The sequence below is a fragment of the Nasonia vitripennis genome, chromosome 2 (assembly GCF_009193385.2).
Source record: "Nasonia vitripennis strain AsymCx chromosome 2, Nvit_psr_1.1, whole genome shotgun sequence".
NCBI classification, from domain to species: Eukaryota; Metazoa; Arthropoda; class Insecta; order Hymenoptera; family Pteromalidae; genus Nasonia; species Nasonia vitripennis.
The window spans coordinates 5,989,474-6,011,078 of NC_045758.1; the positions used below are offsets into that span (position 1 = coordinate 5,989,474).

General features: G+C 41.9%; 2 protein-coding genes across 15 annotated transcripts in view; one reads left to right on the forward strand and one right to left on the reverse strand.

Annotated features, from left to right (window-relative positions):
* The window catches only part of LOC100679097, a 28,665-nt gene extending 22,103 nt beyond the window's left edge, over positions 1-6,562 (forward strand). For all 4 annotated transcript variants that reach the window (XM_016981722.3, XM_008211572.3, XM_031923876.2 and 1 more), the window contains exons 2-4: positions 655-905; positions 5,350-5,642; positions 5,723-6,562. In XM_016981722.3, coding sequence (XP_016837211.1) covers positions 655-905; positions 5,350-5,642; positions 5,723-5,726 — 548 coding nt within the window. In that variant the 3' untranslated portion in view covers positions 5,727-6,562. The remainder of the gene's footprint in view (positions 1-654; positions 906-5,349; positions 5,643-5,722) is intronic.
* A 1,198-nt stretch (positions 6,563-7,760) lies between these two features.
* Positions 7,761-21,605, reverse strand: part of LOC100122454 — a 206,622-nt gene continuing 192,777 nt past the window's right edge. For 8 of the 11 annotated variants that reach the window (XM_031923867.1, XM_031923866.1, XM_031923869.1 and 5 more), the window contains 5 exons: positions 17,432-17,626; positions 16,519-16,581; positions 15,989-16,257; positions 13,307-13,557; positions 7,761-12,567 (listed from right to left, as the gene is read on the reverse strand). In XM_031923867.1, coding sequence (XP_031779727.1) covers positions 12,277-12,567; positions 13,307-13,557; positions 15,989-16,257; positions 16,519-16,581; positions 17,432-17,626 — 1,069 coding nt within the window. In that variant the 3' untranslated portion in view covers positions 7,761-12,276. Of the gene's footprint in view, positions 12,568-13,306; positions 13,558-14,612; positions 14,659-15,988; positions 16,258-16,518; positions 16,582-17,431; positions 17,627-19,511; positions 19,684-21,605 lie in introns of those variants that run through there. The other 3 variants (XM_031923872.2, XM_031923873.1, XM_031923874.1) reach the window with 3 other exon arrangements.

Here is a 21,605-nt window from a genome sequence, read left to right on the forward strand (position 1 = left end):
ATCGCGTATTTGCTTTCAGGAAGAAGAGCCAATCTCGAGAGTAGACTCGATGTAGTTTTACAAGAGACTTCGTATGAATAAAAATGCAAATTTAGCGCGCGAGTCTCCGCGTCTTCGTTTCATTCGCTGCGCGCGTACAGCCTGCATCCCCCCGTCGTCATCGTGTCGTCGTCTGTATGTAAAAAGGCGTCGTGAAATCAAAGCAATCGATAAAGCCGTATTACGTAATGAAAGCTGCTCGGCCGTCCCGATACATAAAAAAAAGAGAGGAACGACGATCGGCGCCAAATATTGGCAGCAACGAAAATCGGCCGCAGCAGAATACAGCTCGCGCATTGATATCCAGCACTTTCAATCCGTCGGCGTTATGTCCCCTGCAGTTCAAAATTTTTTTTATTATCGGCTAACAGTCCGAGGCTTATCGGCAATTGTGCGCCAGCCCATTGGGGACCGCGATGAATCACTTCGCCGATACGTATGCATATGCGAGTTTATTGCGTTTTATTTAGTTTATTGGCCGGAGCGGTCGACGTCAAAGCGCCGGTGTCAGCTAGCGAGTATAACGTTTCGAGTTTCATCGAGCTTGAAATCGTTGCACTGATTCCTATGCAAATTTCTATACGTTTATTAACGGTAGATGTAATTTTGTTTCAGCAATGACAATAGAAGAATCTAGAAGATCCCAGCGGCCCTACAGGTATGGCATGGTTCTGCTGTGCGTCGGTGCCCTGATCAACTGGTTGGGCCTGGCCGAGAACTACGTGGAACCTGTGCGGTACGTCGGGGTGGCCTGTATCGTCGCCGGAGCACTGCTCATCTGTGCCGCCATGTGCTGCTGGCTACACGCACCTCCAACGAGGACTAACACGCAGACTCAGCGAACCACGCATCCTCTCACTGCCCAGGTGAGTTTGACTAATCAGAATGACTGGATATCGTTTCTGAATCATCTTCAATAATTTATCGGCTGTGTGTGTACGCAGTTGTCAGCGAGAATAAGTGGCAAAAAAAACACAATTTTGGGAAAAAACGCGACGGTTGCGCGAATATTCGAAGATGATCGTTGACTTTAAATCGAGCAACGAGGAGTTACGTAAAGTTTGTAGTAAATAATCCAATAAGCGTAACTGAGAATTCATGAACTGCGCTAGTAGAACAAGTACATAACGAGGTGAGTCGCGGCTAAATTCGTTAATGTATAATCGGACACATTGTTTTTTTGATGTTCGAATTTGATGTATAAGTATATCTCACTCGATATAGGAAAGCGTATTCGATAAATACTTATGGAATATTGAAATGCCTATTATCTAGCTGTGCTCATCTAGTGCGCACACGCGGTCATGTGAATACACATTAGCCTTTCTAATATTAGCTATAAAGATCTAGATCTCTTACGTTTGAAAATGTGGGTGGATTCACGTAGCTACGTCGGATTCGAAGTATTTGGACTAATTTGCGAAATTCCACGTTACACTCTTTGAACAGTCATACCGTGCACGCCGAGGAAATTAAATAAGTTTACGAGAATTCCGATATAAATTACATCATGCAGCTTTTTACAGTGTAGCTTGCACGTCTCTGAGGTTATCTGATGCATGCAAATTAAATTACCTTAAATTTACGAAAACTAAATGTTTTGCCTCTCGTACACGATTTTTCCTCGTATATACAAAGTGGCTGAACGAGATTATCTCCTGAAAGGATATTTCGAGGATCAAAAAAAAAACAACGCTCCTGATACATCGAGATTTTTCTAGAAAACGGTCAATTTGGATGCTATAAAACGAGATAGAGGCAACTGCTGTTTTAAAGGAAAAATTCAAGCCTTTACGACTTTTTTATTGGTGACAATGCTAATTCTATGAAGGTTCAATCAAATAACGATACAACGTATACACACTGATAATTACAGAAGAGTTTATTACGCGGATAAGTAAAATTGAAATAACGGTCAGCGCACGAAACAGCGGACTAACAACGGTCACTTATTACTCCTTCCCATCGCGTGTGCCGCTTACAGCTTATGTCCTCTAACCTACTATTTTACATCGAGCTAAAGTTTACCGATGGCAAATCGCTTCTGTTAAACACAACCTTTACTTTTAACATTTTTTTTTCACGATTATGGCAAAGTAAAAAGACGAATTTTTTAACGAAACCTTCACAGACATTGTTTTTGCGATCGGCAAACGCTAAAACGATTTTTAAAATTCTCGGCTAGAATTAGTCCAAGAGTGCTAACGCACTTTTGTTATCATTTCACTGACGCGTCCGAGCGAATGCGTGCTTAAAATGTTTGCTTCTTCAATATGTACATAGTGTCTTTTTTCTTCTTGGCATCAGTCGCGCGCACGCGCGCAAGGTCGTTGGCAAATATGCGCGAGGGATTTTTGAAGCGCTGAGCGAGACGAGTTACTCTTTTAATCATCGGGTATCTCTCGACGAGTTGGAGAGAAACAAATTTTTAATGCCTATACGAGTTCAGTCGCTCGAGCTCTAATTTGCATGTTTTATTTGTCGATGATGACGATTGCGAATCGTAAACACACATCTTTTTGTCACCGCCGATAAACATGCTCCTTATCAGGTGTTATATAGCTCGATTCAAGCCCCCTTTTTATCAGTGATGAATGCCTCGTAAAAATCTCTCACGAGGAAAGTGGGATGAATTTTTTTTTCGCGGTAGCGGTACTGCACGTGTCTTCTCTATTTTAAAAGCATTACACCGAGCGATGGAATGGAATGTACAAATAAACGTCGTGTACCTCTTACATTGAAGCTAGCTTTTAGAGGATGAAAAATTTAAAGATTGATCTAGGACGAATGCACCTGTGTGGTTATATTGAATCGGACGGCAAATATGCAATCGAATAGCTGCATCTCTAATTATGCAAATAGACTGAGAGCGCAGCCAAGTCAGAGATCCGCTCGCTTTAGAAATCCGACTTTGCACTGCGAGTCCGTTCTTTCATAAAAAGAATTCTCCACAGAAGCGTTTTCATATTTTTCTCTCCGCTCTCGGTTACTCCAACGCTAATTAATTTTTTCCCCGCAAATTAAATAACCCGAGAGAAATTAGGGAAGAGAAACTACGATCCAGATCTAAATCCGTCCATCTCCGGATCTTTCGTAACAATCCGTACACTATAGTCTCTCCTCCAACGTAACGCAGCGAAGACACGAGGCAAAAAACCGGGTGTTGGCTATACAAGTCTCTTCGTCGTGCAACAAAAAAAAGTCTAGAAAACATAAATCCAATCTCGCGGTCGATTCGGCGAAAAAAGGAAACTTTTGAAAAGCTCGACGCTAACAAAGCGCACGTGATAAGCGGACTCTCCGTTACGTCAAAAGAGCGGAGAGTTTCACGCGCTGGCGCAGAAATCGTCGATGGACCGAGTTTAATGGCGCTTCGCAGCAGCAGCAGCAGCAGCAGCAACAGCTCTCTCGTCGCACTCATTGAATCCGCGCGCGTCCGTTGTTTTTTTCTCCTTTGCACGCAGGCTTCTCGAGGGGGCAAATAAATCGAGCCTCGCGCGCGTTTATACCATTCGTTCTGTTTGTTTTTGCGCGAGGGGAGGACATCGCGAGGCTCTTGCACCTATAAAGTTCGAGGCGAGAGGCCTTTGCCTCCGAGGCTTGCAAATCCGGTCTCTGTGTGTGATTGTTTTCTCAATGGCTGATTTTTTGGCGTTACGCCGTTAGTTTGCAGCTATAGCGTAATGGCTTCCAATTCTATCGAGTTGTGGGTTGAATGAGATTTTTCGAATCGCGCTCGCGAATGAACTCGCGTTCTATACTAGACGGAATTGGAATATGCAAAGAAAACAAAGTTCTCTCGAGCAACATATCGCCGGCACGTGATAATCTGATGTCATGAATTTCTTACGCTAAAAAATCGATGTCGCGTTACTCGCTAAAGTGAACTCGCCGCGACTCTATGTGATTATTGTATGCGCAAAAGTACATAAAAGTCAATAGTCGCACATACTGTATAGCGGTGCATTGTGTCGAGCGACAATTAACCTCATAAAAAGCTCGATATAAAGCCCGCTCGATAAACTCTGATTCGCCATTGATTTTCCCTCGTCGAAAGCGATCGCCGTGAGGTAAGAGCGTTAAAGCGAAATCATAAAAAAATAAGGCTAACTCGAAAAGAAAATTGAATAGTACGCGGTTACGCCATTCGTTGCAAAAAATCAGCTACTTTTTCACGCTGTCCTGGATTCACCGCGCGACTTACACAATCGGGTTCGTCTCTCCGACTCGCAGCGCTGACCATAAGGATATTCACCCGGAAATATGAATTCGCCGCACTACGCTACACACCGCACACGTATATCTATATCGCGACGACTCGCGCCTATAGATACCTGGATATCTGCCCAGCACGTGTGTATATATATATATATACACCGCACCTGGGCTGTCTGTGCATCGGTCGCTATATGCTGTAGCAATCGCCTAGTTGCTACTTAAGAAAGGGCGAGGAATATAAATGTCAGCTAAATATAGAAAGTGAGTGAGTGAGAGAGAGAGAGAGAGAGAGAGAGAGAGAGAGAGAGAGAGAGAGAGAGAGAGAGAACCGCAGAGCCACGGCGAGCGTCATATATCGTCTATTCCGCTATCTGCTGTATGACATCTTGCTCCCATAAACTGCACGTGGAAGTATAGGCGGCTAGTTCCAGCTATTATTTTTATTTATAGCCGAGACGAATATATAACGCGTTCATTATTCAAACGACCGATTTGCGAAATGTTAGCTGGATTAAGAATTGATATCTTCCGGTTCTCCTTCTATACGCTACATGTACAATGATGCATCGCAGTATATACCCATACACTGATTATCATCAGCGTGTAAGGGAATGACAAAAGATTTTTCTATGAATAGCGCGCAATCGATAGCCAATTAACTTATGAATGATGAATCCGTTTATCGACTTTGATAAAATGAGGTACACCGCGGGGATGCCTACATAGCATATTTACTATACGCGCGCGTCTATAAAGCAAAAGAAAACCGATGAACTTTATTATTATATGCCTTCGCTTAGTGGGTCGCGCGACACCTCTATTATTACGCGGCGTGTATTTCAAGTCGCTTCAAAATAGTTACATTTATAAATATCTGAAATTCAAAGAAGGTCTAAGAAGTTGGCAAAAGATAAAAAGCTCGCACAATTCCGATGAAAAAAATTTAGTATCAGCCGTTCACGCGCCGCTCAATTCATCCCAATACGTAGTGCAATTCCCGGCAATTGGGCCTGTGTGTGTGTGTGACATTCGAATGATCGTCATCGCCATTATCACGATCATCGCTAACTGTTTTTCCTGCTTCTGTTGCAGATCGACGATCCGATCCACGTGATTTCGATCGAGGAGCCGTCGACTGGCGCGCGACAGAAGCCACCGGACTACGAGGCTGTGGCCGACGCGCCGCCCAGCTACGACGACGCCATCAAGCTGAATCCTGGACAGTTGGCCAGGTCCACCCATCGAAGCAGTATCGGAGCTACCTCTGCCATCTCGATCGAGCACACGATACCCGGGACCGTCGTCGGGGTCGTCGTCCCAGCGAACGCCGCAGTCGCGGTTATCGCCGAGCCGCCCACTCTCACACCACCGCCACCTTACGCGAGGTAAGCGCTCTTTTACAACTGTATACCAAGTGTATTTACAATGTCTCGAGTATACCTAACGCGTTGCGGTTTCGTTGCAGGTGAAGCTTCGTTCCCGAAGCCTCGTGCTTCTCGCGAACAGGACTTAGGACGATTCGCTAGCTGGACTTTGTTTGCGCGTCTACAACAACGCCGACGACTGCCTGCAGAATCCTAGACGGCTGAGCAGTGCACCACAAATGCGTCTCCGCGAGTGGATCGAAACGTGCAAGGACGACTATGGTTAAACAAACAATATCGCTCACCACGACGAAGCACGTGGTCTGTGTATCCGATGTACATAATCTACGTAATAATTACGATGAAGAATGTAAGAAACGACGTATACATATATAATAAAACAGAATAGGCTCACGCAGAGAAACGCCTGCACGTTCGGAAAATGCGCTTCCCTTTATAACGACACTCATCCACACACACACACACACACACACACACACACATCGTATACACCATGATGCGGCAACGAAGAGGACCGAGTATTAACACGTACGGAATATTGAGGCGTTATTTCGAAAGACACCAGGGAAGATTCCTTCTATTCAGATAAATATACGCGCAACAGTATTAGAGTACAATTTTCAGCTGTATTTCTATCTAATAATGCAGCTTCCGCTTGAATTCCTTGAAACCAGAGCTCGTTCTTGCGTCTTCCAACGTTGAGAGTGCGGCTTTCTTTTCAGAGAATCCGAAGGAAAATATGTTATTAAATGCAGCTTCTACGAATTATTATTAGATTCAAATTGTTAAGATACTGCAGCTGTTATTTATTCGCGTTCCAACAATGTTTATGTAGTCGATTCAGTCGAGTCTTTTCTACCAAATCATATTTATTAGTAAATAAGTATGAGCTTAAAAGTATTACGGTGTATATATATATATATATATATATATATATATATATATATATATATATATATATATATATATATATATATATATATATATATATATATATATATATACATATATATGAATATTTATATATTTATTTGAATAAAGGACCAAGTCTTCAGCGCTTCGGAGAATATACATTCATGCGAATAGTAAAACAATAGGACATGAAGATTAAAAATGTGTGTGTACACGGAGTATAGAGTGCTTGTCTCTAGTCAGAGAACCGCGTCGATGAAGCGGCCTGTTAAACTACACTACTTACCGAGATTTCTATACATATCCGTCGGGAAGCGAGAAGCGAGAGCATCGACGAGAGATGAAAAAATGACTGCAGCGCGGTAACGACCAAAAACAAAGAGAAACGGGGATAAACCACACGGCGTACACTGACTCTGTGAGTTGATTAGCCTTTAAGTTCAACACGCCGAAAAAAGCATCCTCGTGATTCTTTCCATCACTCTTTCAATCTCTCGCCTGCTCTCGCTGCCTGCGCATCTCGTCTTTGTTTAATTCTTTTTGTAAAGCATTAAACTCTTTTTCCTCAAGTCCTTGACTGCAGGTATTTTCGGGGGTGCGGTCGGCGAAGTCGAGTCGAGGGGTAGCATGCATATAAAAAATAAAGACAAATAAACGGACAAGCGAATGTGTGACGAAGCTCTGTTGTGCACGATAATGTAAAGAAAGGAAACGATGACGCGCGACGATCGCGGCGCTTCCAAAGCCGGTCGCGGTGCTGTACCAGCGCACGGATATTTTCGATGTTTATTGTTATAACAAAATAAAAAAAAAAAGAGACGTGGATGTCGATACACTTTGTGAGAGTACGATCGTAAGGAAAGAACAGGCGAACGCTCGCGCGAGCGTTTTCGCGCACATCAGCGAGATCGACGACGATTATGCGGTTTTGAAGATAGGTACACCCACAAACACACGTCCATTTTATTGTGATATATATTTTATAATGTTAATGCATAAGTTGCGTAAGTTAAACAACGTTTTGCAAGATTGTATCTGTAAGACTCTTTTTTTTAATGAGAGATATAAATATATTGAAACAAAACTAACTCACCGTCTTTGTTGCCTTGATCCCCATAAACTTTGAAAATAAAAAAGTTACTGCTATAGTTTTACAGCAAAAACAAAATATCTGCTTATAAACGAAAGGTTGAATCATAGGTTCAATTATTGTTTCATCGATAAATACGCTTTATTCAATCAGAGTAACATTTATACTTATGAGTTAAAGCATATTGCTGAACTTATGTACCGTAGAACTTTATCAACCGCAACAATAGTGATAATAATTATAATCATGTCAATGATAAAAAGTAACGAAAAGGTAACGACGTATCGACAGGCAATGCTCATCGTTACAAATTCAGCAACAGTTGGCCATCATCGCGCATGGAGCACACACAGATAATGTTTTTTTTTCATTCCGACGAACGATAACAAGCAGGTATACACCATTATCGTTTTCTTCAGTGATGCTGTCTTTCTTTTTTACTTCATCGACTTTCTGTTATATGTTTTTCTGTGCCGAAATAACCTTTGACCTCGAGAAGGCGGCGCCAGCCAACAACCGCTTTATATGTAGACGCAATTTATGAGCTTTTTAATCGTGAAAAACGCTGAAGAACAAAATAACGAAAAATGTTGTGTATACATAATTTTTTTCCGTTATTCATCTTAACTCAAAGTTTAATCGTAAATGTCGTCTGACTAGTCGCTATTTTCTAAATTTTATCATTTACTCTCATTACACGGTGCTGATTAAAGTATATTTCCACAATAAAGTCTTTTACGCCTTTTCATACCGTCACGCATCTACTTTGTTTACTTTATTCTCATCTCGTGTCTGCTGCGTGTCACACTTCACTCACGTAAATAATTGATCTTTCATTCCGCTACCTCTTTTATATACATTATATCACGTTCTAATTGCATAGCAGTGGTAAAAATCGTAATTCTCATTTTACTCCTTATTTAATTTGCCTATAAACGCGACTGATATCGATAGTCCTTAACATAAGTATAACTCCCCGACATCCGTTTTGTTTTGCGCGTATACTTTGATAATTAACGTTCGTTTCTCACTTCGTATCGAAAATCTGCCCTTTCATTTCTGCATTCCTTCTTTACGAGTTGCCTTATGCTTCTCAGTGCTCTGTCTCCTTAGCGAACATAAATTTGTGCGAAAGACGCACAAGAGCGTAGTAACAAGGTAAGTAAATAAATATATATATATATATATATGTGTGTATGTGTGTGTGTATATATACGCAACAATTAGCGTCAAGGACAAAAATGTGCTCATAAAATCGATGAATATCAGTGCACGCGACACGTGCTAGTTAACTGTGGTTCAATCGCCACGGAAATATCTCAAGATATAAATTATAAAGCAAACAATGAAAATAAACTAAATTTTTTAGTTGTTATATAAATCAGTGTCACTGCTGTTTGTTCAATTCGATCAAAAGTTTACGTTTATTTATAAAAATGATTTAAATGTTTTTTTTCTGAAACAATTTAAATACATGACAAGTTCATGAATCATTCTGAATTTGGAAAATAGAATAGATATATGGATTTAAAGTATAATGATGTTGATAGAGAATAGAAAAATAATCGTAAGACATTTTTTTATACTGACTAGTTGTCATAACGTAGCGTATTTTATTAGCACGGTCATACAATTGATCATAAAGTTGGATTCTTTTTTATCAAAGAGAAGAACACGCACTGTTAATTTTTTAGTTTGTTTTATGATGAAATCATGTGTTCAATTGATTTAACAACGATACAGTGACAGGCATTTGTCGCTTTTTTCATAAAAACATTCATAGGTAAGTTACAGTGCAAGATGAATAAAACGATCAAGAGATGTGAATGATTATTAAAACTTATATCAACTTATTTTATCTAAGGCATTTTAAATTTAAATATTTACTTCCTTAGAACTTTTGTATTTCACAATTGTAGAATCTGTGAGTACTCGAAATATTATTTGAAATACCTTAGATAAATAAAAATAACAAAGCCGTACACATACATCGACAAACTTGGTTCATCGCATTATGTAAAAAATTGTATATATTATTCATAACAATTGAAAAATTAATAAAGAATCAAATCAATAATAATCATAATAAAAAAAAATAACCCAGATAACATTTTTTTATAACAAGGATTATCGACTAGTGCAAATCACCAACTGGTCACACTGGTAATGAACAAATTATCGCAGCATTATGCTAAACCATACGCAAATAACTTATTAACGATATTACAATGAATTTAATAGCATATAATGTTTAATAAATTCTAAATATCACTGTACTGGGATACTGACCCTTCGCGAAAAATCGAGTGCAATGCAATTGACATACTTTATTCGATTATTGCACTTAAAATCTTGTTTTCTTAATTCGATGAAATATCAAGATTGAACACGAAACCAATGATATTTACCACTAGATATAATAGAAATATTATTTTAAATAAAAAGTTGTCAAGGCACGTAACAAAATGATTTTTTACAAAATGATATAAGAAGTTAGGTACGTAATCAGGTTAAGAGAAAATGTACGATCAACGATAAATTGAAAGGTTATATGCAATCATTTTTAAAAATTATCAAATAAAATCTTATAGAACACGAAAAAGATCACTGGTATCGTCTTCATCGAATGATTCTTGATTGCACTTTTTCCGATCCCTTCCATATCAACTCGCATTACAGGTTACACTTCTTAACTAATCAATTCGTTTATTTAGCCATATATCAACTGAATTTAAACGAGAAAAATTACGTAATGAGCGTAATATACAGGTATCTAGAATTACTGAATTTATAACTCCGTTATAATGCATTTATGTTAAACATTATCGAATCTTCCAATTGCCACAAAAAAGTATCAAAAGTGTAACCGAAATCTTTCTGCATCAACGTAATACTGACTATGACCAAAGAATCGAGTCTGGATTCTTTAAGACTGACGACGATCCGCCAAAATTGGTGCGACCCGCCACATCACAAAGAGAAGCTCGCATTCTTTCTTCTTACAAATACTTATTTACAAATTATAAACACCATTTATCCTTTTTCGTCTTTTCTCGTTCGCTTCTTCAATTCACCCCACCGTAATTGATTAATCATTGGCGTATTAGTCGAAACGAGAAAAAATCGACATCGCTATTGTATACGATACACGTTTACGAACTCACTTGAAGTGCGATGATAAGTCAACAATGAACAGTCGCGCAGTAGTAGCTTTTCTCTTTCTCTCTTTTTTCCGACGTTAAAATGGTTAATACGGTGATACCCAATAATATTATTAATTAAAGCATGCCAACCCTTGTAGAGGTAGCAGCTGTGACAGATAAACAGCAGTAATGTGAACGGGGTGAACGATAATAGTCATAGTTACACGATATTTAATTCTAAGCGCAAGTAAGGATCGATATACAGCTAAGCTAAATTTTTTTACATGTCTTATCGCATAACCGTATAACGTTTTTTTCTCTCGCCCCGCTACAAGTTATCTCTTGTGTGTCTGTGTTTGTTTTATTTGTTACTTCTGATTTTCTTTACTTTTTTTTTCTTCGAGTAATATATAAATGTCTTACAGTTAGCTTGCTTATGATTATGTTTTATGTACAAGTATACTTCGTAAAATCGCTTTTGCTTATGCATGACGTTATATGATTATATGTACAAAAGAACGTCGACGTCGCATAATAATTAATATACCTTCATTTTTCTATCGGAAAATGTTAAAATTGAGCACGGGCAGTCCCTATTAGAGTTCTCTCCATCATCGGCAGAACTCGTTTCTTTTTTTCTACTTAATCTGTTTTTACACTTATACACTCACGTATATATTTTGAATAGAAGGGCCATCTGAAAATCGTATTCTATTACCGTCCAAGCATACGAACGTCAATCCGCCAATTCTGTATAAGCGTTGTCCGCGCGCGAGATCAAAGCAGTCGGCTTTTTTCGCATTTGCCTCATCAAAGCGCAAGTCTTTAGATGGATCTGTGTAAAAATAGCCAACTTGCGTAGCATCGTTGCATTAAACGATTGATGTAACGCGGAGAACAGTGTGTCGCACGTTACAGCCCTTATCTTGTGAAAGACATCTGTCCGCTCGACGATCTCATTTCGCTCGACTGGCAATGCGCGCGCACGCGATATCTCGTTAATGACTGCCTAGAAACTCGGGCGCAATGTTTCGCGTTTGACATGTATATAAGCCTCTTGTAGAGATTACGGCTGCATTAATGCAGCTAGCGCTCGAAACCATCCCACGAGAATGATACACAAGAACAATATTGATATAACCGTAGATTACATTCAATCAGAAGTCTTAAACTATACTCTCGTCACACGAAGAATTCGTAAAAATGTTTTGTACCCTGGTTTTGAACCACGTCATCGAGGAATAATGAGACGAAAAAGAAGATAGCACGCAGTAGTAAAAAATGTAATGCAATTTTGTTGAGCCTCTCTCAAGAAGTAGAAGAAGCGAATTTTGCTGCTCCAAAACCCACAAAGTACAATCAATTTTCCGAATTCTCTGGAAGCTGCGACGAATAATATGCACGACGGTCGTGGGACGATCTAAAGCCTGTAGTAGGCGAGAGGCTAGGCGTAATCGTTTCTCCGGTAAAGGCCCTGATGCGGATGGTCTCAGATGGGTGTGGGCAGCACAGTGAAGTCCTGCAGGGCGGTTTTGACTGTCTCATAGATGGGACGCTGGCCGTCGTCGGCGGTGCAGTAGCCGTCAGCGGTGCAGAGAGTCTGCAGCTTGGTCAGATAGCTGTCGAAATTCTCGTGGCCCATCTTCTCGGGAGCGACGACACCAGCCGGACCCGTGGCATTCGGTATTCGCACATGCTCCAGCAGGGTGATCATGTTGTCGCGCAGAGACTGGTAGTACTCGTTCAGGTTGTTATTACGCTGTGATAGTGAGGAGTTGTCCTGTGGAAGCGAAACGAAGCTTTTAATATTCACTGACGATTTTTTCTTTAACTTCAAAAAGAATCCTATTCAACTCTATTTTTAATACAGAACAAATCCTTCTGACGATTGAATAGAAATCTTCAGGAGCAACTCTAGGTACACAGGTGAGTAAAAACCAAAAGCAACTGGCAAAACAGGATAGATAAACGAGTGCACTGATATTGTAATTGCGTATATGTATATTGAACAGGTGTCTGTGTGTATAAAAACGTGTGTAATCTCACAACGGAAAAAAGTAAATATCGCAGAAGAAAAAAACAGTGTCTGGCACGTTGGCATTGTCATTCACGCTCTTTGCATCAGATAGTAAGTAGGAAAAACGCAGATAAACAAAGAAACAAGGTTAACCGATCGCAGCGTTTTTTGCGTTTTTATCACATTGCAGATGAACCAGAGAAAGGTAAAGGAAAAATAACGAATATCGGTCGACGAGTTTCCTACATCGTATACGAGTCGATGACAACGAGCATCAGGGAAACGAGAAGTGGAAGGGGGTGGGCGGATACGGAGCATATATGATCATACGCATCCCTTCGGTAAATGTATATGCAGAGAGAGAGAGAGAGAGAGAGACAGATAGGGAGACAGAGAGAGGCTCGCGCGCACCGACGACAGGTTCCGTACCGACCGAGCAGAGCAGAGCAGAGTCATAGTCATATATCGGCTGCCGCTCGCTATCGCTGCAGCAGCTACTCACCTTCTCCCCGTGCTTGAGCTGGTTCTCCATGGCGGTGATGTCGGAGCGCAGACGCAGAACCTGGGACTCGACGCGCGCGTTCTCGCGCTGCAGCTCTGTTATCTCGGCTTCCAGTGTGTACAGGTCTTCGCCCTGGTTCGGCACCGGCTGCTGCTGGCTAGGATTGTTGCTGCTGCTCAGCGGCGGTCCGATCACGGGTCCCGAGCTCGTCGGGACCCCGGCAGTCGGTGGCGGCGGAGCTGTGTCTACCCCTGGACCCGACAACACAGTGTCAGCCTCACCTCTTTTCCTTTTTCATTTCTTTTCAAATCTCTACTCTCGCTGCACTCGCTTGTATTTTCTTTGTTCTTTGCTTGCACAAGAGAGACCGTGAGTCGGCAGATACAGCTTGACACTATAAGTGCGTGTCGATAAAGCTGTACCTGCAGCCTCGGGAATTCTCGTTCGCTCCCTTTTATGACCTGTCGCGCGCGCGCGCGCGTATTATCTGCTCGTTATCGTCGCACACGCCTGCGTGTATTATTCATCGACTATGGCTTTTTGCTATCCGCCGCGGACAAGTGCGTTATTAGCCCTAGCTCCGATAAGAAAATTCATGTCGACCTTCAATTTCACTTTATAGCCCTTTATCGCTTGTGTCCCTGTGATACATAATCGTGGGCGTGCGGCGTCTTTAGTGCGATTCGCTTAGGCTGCAACCTGTGGAATGCTCGTTTGCGCAAATATATACTCGTCGCTTACGTACGTTGTTTTCTTTTTCTTTCTTTCTTTCTCTTTTTTTCAAGTGACAGTTCAAGAGAGACGGAAGACAATAGCTGCAGTGCTTTCAGTATAAGGACGCCGCAAGCGCCACGTTTATTACACTCGACGAGTCAATTGTCAAGGGAATAGAGAGAAGGGAAAAAACAGCGTGAAGTGCCATCATACCAGACAGTTCGAGAATGAAGGGTGACGCTGAATGTTGGCTTCTTTGCGCTCTCTCACTCACGAGAGTCAAGTGTGCGATTATCTCTGCGCTGCACAGTTGGAATTCTTTTATCCGATAGGATAAAAACGCTGATTATCACGCTATCTGCTCCTCCCAACTGTGCACTACAGATAGTAAAAGAAAACAAACAGAACGAAATTAGGATAGAGAAATAATAACGCAGATAGATGTAACAGTGTTACAATAACGCGGGCCAACACTCGAACGTCTTTTTTGTTGTTGTAAAAAAGAGATAACTTTGTGTGTATGTGAGGATTTTGTATGTAACACCGAAAAAGAAACACATAGAAACAAGTGCCGAGTACGTCAGTCCCTTACCTTCAAAAGTAAATGTTCTCCTCAAAGCTCAATGACAGGAAAGGAGCTGATTGTGATCCCAGAATAAACCAGAATAGATTATTTTTCATCATATTGGCGCTGATCCACTTATGCTTTTTAAATGTATTGGTTTTCTTTTTTAATTGTATGGACGTCGATAAAGAGTTGGTTATTTAGTTGTTCTTTGTAGGAAATGTAGATATGGGATGCCGAGTAGGGAATCGTGAATCTTTTTATTAATTCAGGAATTATCTTCTAAGACGCTATAATCAAATAGTTGTTAACTCTTCGTGACTCTAACAGGATCGTAAAACTAGTAAAAATGTATATACATTCTTAGGTAACTTAACTTTAACTTACAAATAGAGTATATTTTATTCCATGATATGTACAGTTGGAGTTGAAAAAAATGTCAAGTCGTGTATCGAGTATGGAATATTGCAAAATTGCTTTCTTTAGTTTTCGATAATTATATAGTCGATGTAGGAAAGGTAGAGAATATTTTATACTCGTATAAAATATTTATATTTGACTTTGATATGACCAGGTAACAAAGCTATACTTACACGTACACATGCAATGCATTGTAATATTGGGTCACAAGGAGTCAATAAAAGCTATCGTGTCGTAATTCAAACTGGAGTCACGAAGAGTACAAGAAATAAATGTGCCTGAATCATTACAAAAATTCGTGATATGATCTAGTATTTACACAAATATAATAATATACGGAGAGTAAATGAAATAAAAATAATAACAAAGGTTCGGAGGACAACATAAATCTGATGGACGAGGAGAAAAATGGAGAGGGAAAACCTCATTGGTATGACAGCACATCATTGCGTGAGAGTTATTAGAGCAGAGCGTGGCAGAGTACAAAGTCAAATACGAGGTCAACTATCTTAAGAATTTGTCCAAGATGCTTATTCTTTTCGACGTTATCATCATTTTGCAATATATCGAATGATAGAGAACCGATAGTTGTTCAAGTGAAAGAGAATTAGCGTGTCTCAGTTCGCGCCGGTGTCAAAGGGAGAGACCAACGGAATTCTAGACTGATTTGCTTTCGTAAAAGGGATCATCGGTCTCTTTTTGGCGCATAATAGTATGTAGCCATCGACTTCATTCTTCGGTCCGAGAAAATTACATTTCACATGGTCTTCTACCGCGAATCAAGTCGTTGGCTCTATGTACGAAGAGAGAATCACTCCGAAATTTGATGTAGAAAACAGTCAGGATAAAGTGCATCACTCGAGGGCAGTGATACTCTCTTCGTCTCCTCGTAATAATGACGATAGTGAAATTCAAGAACAATAGAAAGATCGTTCATCGTACTGAAGTAAAGATAAAAGAAGTAACAGGACGGAAGAGCTTACCTGTAATGCCTTTGCTGTACATGGCAGACATGTCCTCGAATTTGGGCTTCTTGACCGCGTGGCCGGCAATCGGACAGCCCGAGAGCGATCTGTGCGTGGAGAAGGAGCCGTTGATGTGGCCGATGCCGTCGCAGCCGGGCGTCGGGCAATTGACGCCCTCGAACTTCATGGCAGTGGCCGCTGCGACCACGGCTTTGTGCTGCTCGACCGTACCGCCGGACTCGAGGACCCTCATCTTGTTGCGATTCGCGATGGGGCAGCCCGATGCGCTGTAATCATCGTATTTCGTGTGTGCTTGTGCCTTCACATTGTCTTGTGGTTCCAATCGGAAGGGAGAGCTCTCGACTAGCGAATTCGTGCTCGGCCTTGTAATTAACGCAGGTACACGAAATGTGTCTTTGCAAAAAAAAAGAGGAACCAAGGCGAATCGACGGGTATGTGAACGAAAATACAAACGTTGAGGCGGATAAAAACAAAAGGCTGAAACGAAAGAAAAAAAGAAGCGGGGGTGTTGGAGATGAGCGATTTACCTGCGGTGCGAGAGGAACTTGCCGGTGGCGTGTCCCGATCCGTCGCAGCCGGGAATGGGACATCTGTCGTGTATGAAATCCAAGAGCATCCAGGAGCAGCAGCAGCAGCAGCAGCAGCAGAGACAGCCATCCATATCCAAGGAGAGTAAGAGCAGAGGTAGCAGAGCGAGAGAGACAGTAGGCGCGTGAGCGTGAAACGAGCGGAAACCGCCAGATATTAGTCAGCGTCTTGGCCGTAAACTCTACTGAAGGGATCTACACGCGCCCCTTTAAAGGACCTCGTGTGTGTGTATATACACCTCTCTCATCCATACACACGTACGCGGAGAGTTGAAGCAATCGAGGGCATTCATGCTCGTAATGGCTGTCGAAAGCGCAACAGACGATGACTTGGCTCAAGTCTGCCGATTTCAATCAATCCTACGACGAATCCGCTGAGTTATACGTATAGGTATGCATGCGGAGAAATGTCGCGGCGTTTTCCTTTCTCTACAAAGTTTCGAATTCGCAACAGATTATGCAGACACACGTCGACGCGCTTAACTCTGCAGACGTATTATTATATGTTAAATACCGAGCGTGAATGTCTGATTATCCCGTATTTTTTAAATTCAAAAATAATAACGCGTTACGACCGCAAATGACCCCATGCACATAGCGGTAGCATAAACCGAACGTTCTTCTCTCTCGCGCGCGCGTCAAAGTTCTATACGAGCAATAAAAACAATCGTCATTGTTGCCTTGGCACAACCCTTGCGCGCACCGCGTCCAGGGCGGCGTTTTATCCTAGAGACTTTATAACCGCTCGTAAGTGTCTCCGTCGCGATAAAATTTATATCGCCTCGTATTCGGTGTACATACGAAGAGGAGATGGTCCATATACGTGTGTATGTGTGTGCGTGTGAATACTGACCTGAGGGGCTCGGAATCCTGGCCGTCGCGAGGCTTGCTCTTGGGCTTGTTGGCCCGAGGACATCCGGAGAGGCTCCGATGGGACGAGTAGTTGCCGGTGACATGGCCCGAACCGTCGCAGCCTGGCGTTGGACATTTGAGCTCCTGCGAATGCGCCTGGATCTGCGAGCGATCGGCTCGCGGGCATCCCGACAGACTGTAAAACAGACAGGCACCAGGCCGTTATGCTTAGTTTACTCCTGTTATGCTCAACTTATGCGGAGAGAGAGAGAGAGAGAGAGAGAGAGAGAATGCCATGACAACGGTTATACGCTGTGCTTCAAGTTTTTCATGTGTTTCTTCTTTTTTTTTTGAAACTTTAGTGCTGCACTCAGAAACGCTGTTTTTGTTTTGTTATTGTTCGGATGAAATCGTGCTCTGAGTGTACGAGAGTCGAAAGCAGCGCAAACGTCTTGTAATGGCTTTGAGCGAACGCACACCTCATAAACGTCCAGAAATGGCATCAATAATACATCGCATGCATTTTACGCGACGTTGCCAAAGGACGTCATGATTCGGGGCGTGTGCCTACTTACTCGTCGTTTCGATTGAAAGAAAAATTCAATCGGACGGTCTGATGACATATGCGTCAATTACATAGATATACATCGTTATTTTCGCAAGGACAGGACGTTTCGCAACATTTGCTCGTTAAACAAGCCAGGACTGATATAAATTTCCCACGTCATCTGCTAAGCTGGAGTTATGTGGTTTAAGTACGGTCACATATAGTTATTTTTCTATTTTCAGAATCACTCGTCCGGAATCAGTGTGGATATAACATACAAGAAATGTAAATATATAAACATGCAAATGGCAACGCCGTGTTCCATTCGGATCACTCATGAGGTGTCGCTCGTATAAGATTGAATACGTTGTAGGTATGCTACGGCAGTTTGTCCTTTTTTACGAATAAGAGAAGAACTTCAATCTTAATCTAAAAACACTGAAGGGAGAGCGGGGAACACACTCATACCTGACCCCAGTGAAACTCGTCGATTGCCAATTGATCAATTTACATATATTTTTTTTCTCACTTTTCTATATGCATTATTCAAGTCATAAAAATGCTCGATTCACATTGTATTTGTCTTCCAGTAGAAAAAATACACGCATGGAGTATATTGTGAGCCAAAGTCAATATTGCTTCTGATTTGTATTCTTGTTTGAAGAATAGAATATGGATTTAAAACAGTTCAATGGCTGGTGTTGTGGCATACAACGTATAGCTCTATAAATATGAATTCTTTTGAAGCTAGAAATAATATTATATATTGAAGTAAATAGGGAGCTCATGAAAAGTTTATCAATACATTTTTATGACTAATATAAAATTTTGATCGGCGTCCGGAAAAGTATACGATTTTACAATGACACGGTCATTGGCTAAGTCCGCTACAAAACTGCCCACTAGAGGCTGGCATAATGATACGCAAGCTGTGCCCGCAAAGGGCATCATTCTTATATGAGGCGCATAAAATGTTTGCTCTTTCGATTTCGCCATCCCTTTTCGTAGGGGTCGGGTCTAGAATTGGAAGGAGGTGGCATTCAACACGAAAATTCATCTACACATTTGATACGATTAAATATACGTGATAAAATAAAAATAATAATAACACGTATCGAGTGATAATAAGATACACAAAACTAAAGATTAATAATAAAAAAGATCGTACGGGTTAGTTTTCGTAAGTTTAGTTTTTGCATTGGTATAATAAATAAACGTACTAATTTTCTTTGTAACGCATGCAAAAAAAATTACAAAATCAAGGAAACCAAGATAATGTGCTAAATCCAATTGTCCCTCGATCTGATCAAGTTCAATGAAATATGTACCCCCCCCCCTGAAAATCTGTGATTTGCCCAGCGTGTCCACCTGTTTTCCTGTTTTCGTGACCGTATGATGTTTTATATAGGGCAGAAGTGCGTGACGGGGCGATCGTGCGTGTCATGAGAGACAGAATAGAGATAGAAAGAAAAAAAAGAAAATAGAGGGAGAGAATCGAATATAATAATAATACTGTTGCGAGAGAGTGTGAATGGTTCGGAAGTGAATTTTAGCTGCCTTGCCTTCTGTGGGTAGCGTAGTTTCCCGAGACATGACCCATGCCATCGCAGGAGGACGTGGGACACTGTATCAGCTCCTTGCCGTCGCGACCGCGAGGGGTAGGCCGGGCCCCCGCGAAATTCAATGATTGTCTTCTCATATTCATACTGCACCGAACACATACACATCATCAATCAAAGCGGGAGAGGACACTCTGCTCTCCGACGCCCGCGCTTGATTTATCGAGGGACGATGTACTGCTCTTATGTGTGTGTACGCTCTGGCTCTCGCTCTTTTTTTCTGGACTAATACTCACACACGTATGTACGTATCTCGACGGGATTTTCATATAAATTGAATCTGATTAAGTTTAAAAAAATTACATCGGAACTGACGAAGTGAATATTCGTCAAATTCCGCCAGATATACATTCAGCGCCACGCAAGTGTGCGACTCTTTCGCTAATTATTTTCAATCAAAATCTTATTAACCCAATTAACGTTCGGCTAATCAAGCAGGCGCAGGCGGGGGCGGCGCAAAAAGGCTGGAAAAAGTTCATCAGCTTTGAAGCGTCCGGCAAAAAATTTGCCTCCGCTCTTTCTCCTCTCCGGCTGTCCCATCCGACAAACACAAAAAATATGAAAGGCGGCGACTCGGTCCGTCCGCGCGCTCAAGTGGCTCGAAAGTCCAAGACCTCTCTCTCTCCCTCCCTCTACGCGTATACATATATACGTACATCGGGCTCTAGAGCCGCTCGGGCAAAGTTTGATTGCATTTCCTGATTTAACGGAACATATGAAAAACGTCGAAAGCGCACTTGAGAGCAAAGAGAGAGAGAGAGGGAGAGAGGGCGGCGGAAGGACTGCAGAGATGAAGGGGACGAGGAGAGAGAGAGAGAGAGAGAGAGAGAGAGAGAGAGAGAGAGAGAGAGAGAGAGAAGGTAAAAGGAGGAGATACGTGGTCGGGTTCTTGCTTTCCTCGGTAGGATATAGCCCTGGCGTCGACGGTGGCTATGAGAAAGCAGCCCCGAGAGCTCGATGGCCCTTGAGTGGCCGCGATATTGCTCGAGCCGGGGACTTGAGTGCAATCACGCGCGCTGCGTACCAAAGCGACTCTGACTCGCCGCCGCCGTTGCCGTCTAACCGTTTTCGCGGCCTGGCTGTATATAGTCCCAACCGATGCCGCCGCTACTGCTATACTACTGATGCAGTGGAAGAAGCACAATGAGAAGATGCTTGTGCAACAGAGATGAACCGATGAGTATGTGGCGTATACGTGTGTTTTTTCCATGTTTCCAGCGAGAGCTGCCGGATCTCTCTTGTTTTGTGCGCTTGTCGTTTACTCAGCTCTCTGTCATTTTTCCGCTTATGAAGAAAAGTCTGATTGCCGCACGAGTTTCGCACAGTTGCGCTATACTCTGTCGAGTGGGTCGTTCTACGGAACTTTAATTTTCTTTGTTTGGATGACGTGTGTACGTGCATGGAACATATCTAGAAAAAGTAATTTGCTAAGAATTTCGTACAAGTACCATACGCTCTTATTGTTATATGATGAAGTAGCGCTTCTCATCTAAATGGCTAACTATCAGTCCATAAAAACAAATCATGTTTGCGTTCGATGCTTTAACACCTCGTTGATCAGAGCAAAATTTACGATAATCTACACTAATCAGGGCGTTAATTTCATATAGCCTTTGATAGAGCTAGATGAATGGCGATAATTACATTGATTTACACTTAATTGCAGCCCGAAATCGATAGCTATATTTTGAAGCCCTCGACCGCTGCGCGAGCATGGAGTATAACGTGAAAAAGAAAGAGTAAGTAGCCGAGGCTGATATAAAAGTTTCGTTGGCCTGGCGTGTAGCGTAATACGTTCAGATCGACGAGCAGCAGTAGCGGCAAAGTGTGTATAGATATATATGGATGAGGCAGTAATATTGGCCAGGGTCATTAATAACGCTGAAGTATCGCTATCGACTGGCTTCGTTCGTTCGGTTCCCACGTTCCAGCCCGTCGGCGCGCGGCTGAGAAGGTTATGGCTTTCGGCTAGGGGGAGACTGGAGAAGAAGAAGAGCTTTTGATAGCGG